This window comes from Diospyros lotus, chromosome 4, assembly GCF_014633365.1.
Source record: "Diospyros lotus cultivar Yz01 chromosome 4, ASM1463336v1, whole genome shotgun sequence".
In the NCBI taxonomy this organism is placed as follows: Eukaryota; Viridiplantae; Streptophyta; class Magnoliopsida; order Ericales; family Ebenaceae; genus Diospyros; species Diospyros lotus.
The window spans coordinates 44,299,767-44,308,235 of NC_068341.1; the positions used below are offsets into that span (position 1 = coordinate 44,299,767).

Here is an 8,469-nt window from a genome sequence, read left to right on the forward strand (position 1 = left end):
AACTAATTTAAAATTTAAATTTAAAAATATAATTAAAATAATAAAAAATTTAAATGATTATATAGAAAAAAATATGAAAGTAAAAGGAAAAAACATAGATGTGGCCAGATGGGACGAATAAAATGGAGTAAGGCAGGTGTAATTTTTAAAAATATAAGGGCATTTGCCCGATATTATGTTAAACCCCAAGGGAGGTGGTGTACGTAATTATGCCAAGAAATCAGACGGTGGTTTTGTGTTCACTGCTCGCCCTTCGGTGAGGCCACCGCTTCTTCCACCTTGAAGTTTGTTGCAGGAGTTTGGCGCAAGCGCGAGGACAAGGACTGAACGGCTTGGCTAGCTCGGAGGGTGCAGATCAACGAAGGAATCCGATAGCTACCTCCATTATTCTTCGCTAAAATGGGCCACAACAAGCCGAAGCGCTCTAGAAATTACCAATCACATCGAGGACAATCCAGTCGCAGCCGCGAAATTCCGAGGTAAAAAAAGGGGAAAAAAACACTGTTATTTGTCCTTATTCACGCGCACTCGAGTTAGAGATCGTTGTCTCAGTCCTTTCTGAACATCCGGGACTTTTCCAGGGACGACGAGGAGTCTCTTCCGGTTGAGCCAGGTAAAGGAGCCTTCACTGGTCACGCTAACACCGGTGCACCCGACTATTCGTGTTTGCGTTGACGGTGTTTGATATATTGCTTCAGTGGGAACCCGTTTGGTTTTAGGCACGTAATTGGTTTTCTCCTGATGCAGAAGCGGAGGAGGGGCAAGCGGTTCCCAAAATTCAGCTTGCAATGTGGGTAAGTACTTGTGTCGCAGTACGTGCGTGGTTGCTGCCTATTTTGATAAGTCAACTTCACCCGAATGTTTGATTATTTGTTTGTTTAAGGGAGTTAATCGAACTTTTGGGTTCCATCTGCATGGCTATCTAGTTGCTGAAGTTATAAAACACGAATTTCGTATAGTATTTGAAATGGAATTTTGAAAATTATTATGCTACAGCTTTCAATTTAACAAACAAGAAAAAAAAAATGCTGCAAGTCTTTCTTAGCAGCTAGGGAATGTTTCCAAATCTGTGGTCAAGAAAATGCGAATGCTTAGGTGATTGGTCCTGTAGATTTTTACTGTGAAAGGTTCTGTTACTGGATTGCTCTCTACGTACCTTCATTATTTCCTCTTTTTTTGCCCATATATTATGGCCTTTAAAGGCAATTTTTTGAGCCATGTCTAATTTACAAAATCCATTAGAAAAGAATTCCAAAGCCGGGATCCTGATTAGCATAGATTGTACATATAAACCTAATTTGTCTTACTTTTTATGAATTTATGAATGTAATTTGCATATTTTTCTTGGCTCAGGATTTTGGGCAATGTGATGCAAAAAAGTGCACCGGACGCAAGCTTTCAAGATTTGGTTTGTTGAAAGAAAGTATCTATCTTGACTTGGTTTTTTCTAATTGTATCTTGTATATGCACCCACGTCATTAATGGGTTTATCAATACACGCAGTCGTGTTGCTTTTGACCACGGGAGCTCTTCTATTGATTTTACTTGATTGGTAAAGAGGTATTCAACAGGAATGTAAGAGTTGCTTTGTAAAAATAGCTATTTATTTAAATCCCCAAGGGTTAGCTGGTGGTAAGAGGCTATAGTTACGTCATCTGCAACTAGGGTTCTAACCTTCATGGGAGCAAGTCTACACACAGATTTTTGTGTGTTACTTGGTATGCATGATTTGTGAGCTATCGTGCTTCCTCGATGAATTGACCCAATGCGCATCCAAGTGATAGTGGTCGCAGGTTATCATTGATAGCCAAAAAAAAAGAGCTATTTATGTGATTTAATTGGTTAGAATAGTGTTTCATAGCTCTCAACCTAAATACAGAATATGTATTTAGTCTACGACACATTGTAATGGCAAAAATTAGCAAGAGGCATCAATAGTTGATATATCTTTTACATAATACTATATGTCATTGGGTCTCCTTAGGTAATATTGGGATATTATTGTCACCAAGGTGTTAAGAGTCAAAGGGATAGATAGATACTAAAGCTCTCCAGAGGGGATAAGAAAAGAATTTTGCAAAGTGATAGTTGAAATCTAATCTTGTTGCAACTATGCTTCACTTATAGAATTCAGTAATTTATAGGAGTTTATTAGATTATGTGTAGATCATTCTTTCTTGATTGGGTATTTATTCTTGGATGCTAGGTCACATCCCTAGGTTGGTCCACCTTTATGGGAGTGTGATCACGGGAATGCTCCAAAATCTTTCTATTGGATCTCTTATGAGTCAAAGCCCCTTGAGTTGAGGGACAATACTTGAGATGAATCTCTTAGCTCGACAACCAAGCAACTTGAGTGGATGGTTCCAGGTTTTCTTCCTAGAAAGTCCTGAGGTGAAGACTACTTGTTGTGGATGCCATGCCCCGGCCTTGGATTCACTTAGTTGAAAAAAGGATCATGAAATTAGTTAGGTAGGCTTCATAGGGAAAAAGTCGCAGAAGTTGTGACACTAGGGTATTATTGGGAAGAGGCCGATGGGCTGTAAATTTGGGGTACCAAGTGTTGTGAGGAGGTCGTGACATTAGGGCAACAAAAGGAAAGGTATGTGCTGTGGGAACTTTGTTCATGATTACAAGAGGTAGACCTCAAATGGAGATCAGACTCCCTCATCCTAAGCTATGTTTTGCATTCCTGCTGGTAGGTTGATTTCTTACTTGTTAACCCCACCCCATGCGAGGGAGGGACTAGTGGCCAGGTGCATGTACCTTACAGTCTGATTATTTGGCACTCTAAACTTTTTGTTCTTTGGCCACATTTTATCTGACCATTCGATTTTTATGTCAATTAGGGACTACATAAGGGCATGGCCATTTGATAAAATTCTTGATTGTGCTTTGGGATTTTACTATCTCATAAAATGCTGGGCTCACTTCTCCATATCTAAAGGTATAGGTGCTTGCTCATATAATTAATATATTTGACACTAATTTAATAAGGGATGAATTTTTCACTTGTAACTTGTATATAAAGTGTTATAGTAAAAAAACAAAGGTTTGATTTTTTAATTATGGAGCTTGTATTAACATTTATAGTCTTCAGTTTTTGTTTCTAAACCATTCCACTTTTCTAATGGTCTTTTTGCTTTGTCAGAGTTAAGATGGAGAAGGAATGTGTATTTTCTTGTTCTTCTTTTGCTTTTCTTTTTTTCCCCTTTTATTTTCTTTTTTCACTGTCTAGAACAGCGGCCATCAGAAAGGGTTTGAAGGATAATCTACTAGAGCTTAAAAAAGTACTGAGAAGTTTATTTAGATTGATTCTGGGGGCCTGTAATCCTAAGGACAATAAGGAGGAATACATGCATTGAACCTGAAAATTTGCTGGTATCTTTTCCCAATAGTTTTGAAGAATATGTATTCTCTTAATGAAGCAAAGGGCCTGTTGAGGATATTGAAATTTTTTGATGGTCTACTTTATTATGAACTTGACAGTGTTAGAATGCTATAACGACTGACTAGTAGCAATACCCCAGAAACGACTCTTTGCCAGATCAATTTTCTGCAACATTTTTTGATTTCTTATGGCTAAAAAAATGTGGTACCTATGCTAGACTACCAACTACCATATCAGGGCAGGATTAAAGTGGCCTTGCCATCACTGTTCTCTTGGATATTGTCTCATTTATGTTAATTTGGCAATCTTCAGTTGTTTACAAAGATCTCAACAAGATCAATAATTGATGGCAGTGCTTAATTTCTAAATAATTGGTTTTTGCCAATTTTAATTTGCTAATCTAAGGGGCAATAGTTTCAAGTCTGAGATAATCAGTAGGTTCTTGGTTGTGAAAATGAAGATGCTTTTTTGCATTAGAAATGTCAGCAATAGCAACTATACAATATTTTGATAATTTCTGCGATTCATTTTTTATATTTTTCTGCACGTTGTTGACTTGCTGAATACTAAATGTAACGGTTAGCTTGCAGGAGTTGCGCATCAATAATGGTTTTGGAGGGATTGTGTTGAGGTATTTATATAAGAATTCTCTTGGGTTGCTTCTTATGTTTTTGCTTTATCATTTTATTTAATTGCTAAGAATTATTGATCCATGTGATTCTTAGAAATAAAAGAATGGTACGCTGACAGGAAAAAATAACAGAAACTAAAGAACTCTACTCTTTTCTGTAAATTAAATCCCCGCCATGTTTTCTTCATGCAAATTGTAATGAGTTTCACTTCCATCTACTATTGAATTTAAGTGGAGGACAATGGGTTTGTCTGTCTTATGTTTCTTCTTCATACCAGTATCCCAAAACCTTAAGAAAACTGGAATGCTTTTGACCTGTTAACTATTCATTTAGTGGATGACTATGTGTTCATTCCTTTGTCCTATGTTTCTTCTTTCCCATTCCCGAAACTTCAGAAAATTGAAATGGTTTAGGCCTGTTAACAGTCTGCTCGAACATAATTCTCTCTATAAACTAAAAAAGGAAGAATTTCACAAAGGAACAGAAGTATCCAATTGGATGAGCATTAAGCCTTGACAGATTGAGTTCACTAATTGAGCTAATAGATTAATTATTATGAATAATAAGAATGTGCATATGGGAGATATTAATGTCTTCAGGTTTACTATTGTTTTGACTGCACTCTTCTCATGTCTCAACCACTATCCTTTCTTATTCATTTTTTCAATTTACTCTTTTTTATTCATGTTGTCAGTCCTGCTGGAAAACAATGCATCTCAAAGGAAGATTATATTCTAGTGAAGAGAAAAGGTTTAGCTGTTGTGGATTGCTCATGGGCGCGCTTAGATGATGTACCTTTCATGAAGCTGCGTTGTGCTGCTCCACGTCTTTGTATGGGCTTCAAACAATCCACTCCTATCAGTAGTCTTATTTACACTTGCGCACTTATGTTCTTTTTACACATTTTATTAGCTCAAATTCCTTATATTGTCTCCTAGAAATATGCATCAGTGAATTTGTTTGGTTTAATTAAATTCTTGTCATGTAACATTGGAAGTAAGCATAGTTATGGTCGTATCTCACTAATAGAATTTGCAAAAATGAATTTTGTCAGTGCTTAAGCTGACCAGCATTGCTTTGTTTTTAACATTATTGCGTCCTCCTTTTGCAAGCCACTTATGAAAGACTCCAGAAACAAATTCAATGTTTTCCTAGTGATAGATATCATTATGAATGCTTGCCTTTGATCTACAAGAAAGGCTAGCTTCAAGTTTTTATGTCAGGGAAAAGAATAACTCTTTTGCAGTTGAAACTATATAGTTCTTGATGGAACATTGGAGCATTTCTGTATTTGGTGTGTGAACAGAGACATTGGAAGGAAAACTAACATATCATAGTTCCAAACTGTAGATCTTAAAAAAGAATAGGTAGGGTGTGAATGCATGAAACAATTAATATTTGAATGTGGTCCTTTGGACATTGGCTGCATTAAAGATGTAAACTAGTGGATCCTTTATCTTGACAAGCCTTTTACACTTGAGATTGAGACTTAAGCATCAAGTGAGATGTTTAAGGAATATTAGATGGGATTGGATATGAATATTGACCATGAGCGTGTGACTTGGCTTCACACTTATGCCAACATGATTAGCAATAGACATTATGATTTTCATGACGTGTACTTATCATAGCAGGAGGATTGCATTTTGTTATCTTATTGTCAATTTTGTGATTTTGTTTGTTGCTAAGGTGCAAAGCCTGGAAATCCAACTTTTCTATCAAGACATTTAAGTGACTAGACAATGCACAAATTGGCTGTTTTCCTGTTACTTTCCCAGTTAATGTACATGTACTTCAACAATATATTATTTTTGTTTAGCGATTTTCTGGCTCATACTTGTTACTTCGAGTGTTTTTCAATTGGTTTGACTATTGAAAACTGAAACTAACAAAACATGTGGAGGTGCAGTGCCATGGTTAGTTGCGGCAAATCCAGTAAATTATGGTCGACCATGTGAGCTGTCTTGTGTTGAGGCTTTATCTGCAGCATTATTGATATGGTACCATAATTTTATACCCTTTTAACCATTTGTATCCAAGTTTTTCTTGAACTTCATTTGATATATGAAGTTCCCAATTGGATGTTAAGTACCAAACCATGGCATAAGTTGGGCATGGCATGCTTAAATGTTTTATTTGGCAGATGCTCCTTCCATAGTTGCATTCTACTGAAACAAGAAGCAGATTCTCAGTTGCTAGAATTCTGATGTGCATCAGCCTGTTGCATTTCTGTGTAACATCAATATAATGGATGGAATAGAATAACCATGTGAGGCATGAAATTTTGCACAAATATGTCATTTTACTCCCAAGAGATGGAGAAAATAATTGTGAAACTTCAGCAACTCAGTGATATATATGTGCTCTGTCCTGCTATTTGTTGCATAGACAAATCTGACATGGAGTCTAATTCAGTTGATTTGTGTGTCCAAGTCCATCAATGTAGACAGGCCCAACTTGCTTGCATTCATCCATATATCTGCATGAATGTTTAGATCATAATCTTTTCACGACTGTCATATTTTCATTCAGAACTCCCCCTCCCCACTCTCTCATGCATATGCATTCACAAGGACATACATATATATTTTTTTTCCTATTTTTCATCTCTAGATAGAATGCATAAAAATATTCTATACTGACATCATATTTAGATTGGCTTGTCCATTTATTATGCATAATCTCCTGACTTCTAAGTTTGAAAATACCGTGTTGAACTTGTGGGTTAAGAATCATCCTTGTTATTGGAGCTGTTCCTCATTAGTGATGCATTCCTTACACATATTAACAGTGGGGAGGAGGATACAGCAAATTTATTACTTAACAAGTTCAAGTGGGGTCATGCTTTCTTGTCCCTTAACAGGTAATCTATACTTTCTCTATAACCATAAATCTCTGATTCTTTGACCTATTAGTTGGTTAACCTATTATTTGTTGGTTAGGGGTGAGTGTACAATCTTGTTGTACATGGAGCACGTTAAACATTTGTCAACCATCTAGCAGAGTAAAAACACCTGGGTGGAAATCCCCTCTTCTTTTGGAGGGTTCAGTTTGATGATTCAATTTATGATATGCACAGGATAGGCTATTTAAAACAAAGTCAAAAGACGGATAATTTGAAACCATAGATTAGTTCAACAATCAATATATGATTTCTTTGCTGAGACAGTCAAATGTTCCCTTATGCAAGTATTAGACGCAAGCTGCTCCCAGGAACAGGTTTCAGATATATGCTGCTTTTGAAACCTTTTCATGGTTAACTGTTGCATTGTTCAACTAATATGCAGGGAACTTCTGAAGGCATACTCAAAATGTGAAAACAGTGCTGATATTATTTCAGTTCAGAATGACTGGCTCTCACAACAAGGTCGATTCACTAGAAACCTTCCTTCAGTTGCTGAAGGTACTTATCTGTTGTCATAAGAAAAACTCCCTTTTTATATATGATTCGTCTTTGATGTTACAGTTTGTAACTGTGTTTATCCCACCCCAAAGTATAGCCATCTTCTTGATCACTGGCATAAGCTTATTTTCTATTGGAATTCTACCCACCATTTTCCATCCTCTCAGTGTATTGCTGTACTCCTTTAAAGAACTTAATACATTGCCTCCCTGGGGTTTACTGTCTAAGCTAGGAAAATGCAAGTGCTGAGTTTTTTTTTTTTATTTGGGGGGGGTCGGCTTACCCTAAGCTTTCACATGTTAAATCACATGGTTGCCAATCATGTGTTTTCTATTGGAGAAATGCAACATAGTTGAGTTAAGGATGGTGCTCAATCCTCCCCAAAAAATGAAAATGGAGGAGGCCTGACATGTTAACAAGTATCTTGATTTCCTGCAAAAACAGGTCCTAATGCAGCATCTCAAAGTGAAGATCAGGACTCTTGCTATGATTCTGAAGATGGACTTCCACCGCTTGAAAAGAATTTGAATCATCTGAACTTGGAGGAAAGTGAAGAAGAAAGTGACTGAGAAGGAACTGTATTAGTCTTGTGGTAAGAAACATCAGAATTGCATTAATTTTGGTTCATTTTCCTCATGGATGTAAAGGTATCACAGCCTATTATACCTGGAAAAATGTTTTTCTGAGCGTGCTAAACTCTCCACTTTGCAATAGTCAAGAGAATGTCATAATTTATTCAGCTTATTATACTTTTTTTTATAAAGAAACTATTTTTATAACCTTGAAATGCGTATATAGGATCGTAACCCTTGCAATATTGTGGCATAATGGTCGAAATGCCTAGATGTCGATGCAGTTTACCTCTTCAGCCTTGCTTTAGGCTATATTTCATGACATGTTAAGAGTAGAGTGGTCATGGAGTAGATTGGTTTGGGCTTTATATAGACCTATTTTAAGGTTTATGGTAATGTTTAGTTCAATTCAACATATGGTGAGGTCCAGTCCATAAATTCAATGGTTTAGCCCAGATTTGATATGATATC

The 8,469-nt window shown here is 36.5% G+C and overlaps 1 protein-coding gene across 1 annotated transcript; it reads left to right on the top strand.

Moving 5' to 3' along the window:
- Positions 1–216: 216 nt before the first annotated feature.
- On the top strand, positions 217–8,177 carry LOC127800292 (uncharacterized). The gene is made up of 10 exons (XM_052334817.1): positions 217–479; positions 582–613; positions 748–794; positions 1,354–1,419; positions 3,982–4,022; positions 4,718–4,854; positions 5,933–6,023; positions 6,815–6,886; positions 7,311–7,426; positions 7,871–8,177. The coding sequence occupies exons 1-10, from the start codon at positions 400–402 to the stop codon at positions 7,993–7,995; spliced, it is 807 nt and encodes a 268-aa protein (XP_052190777.1). The 5' UTR covers positions 217–399; the 3' UTR covers positions 7,996–8,177.
- The last annotated feature ends 292 nt before the right edge of the window (positions 8,178–8,469 follow it).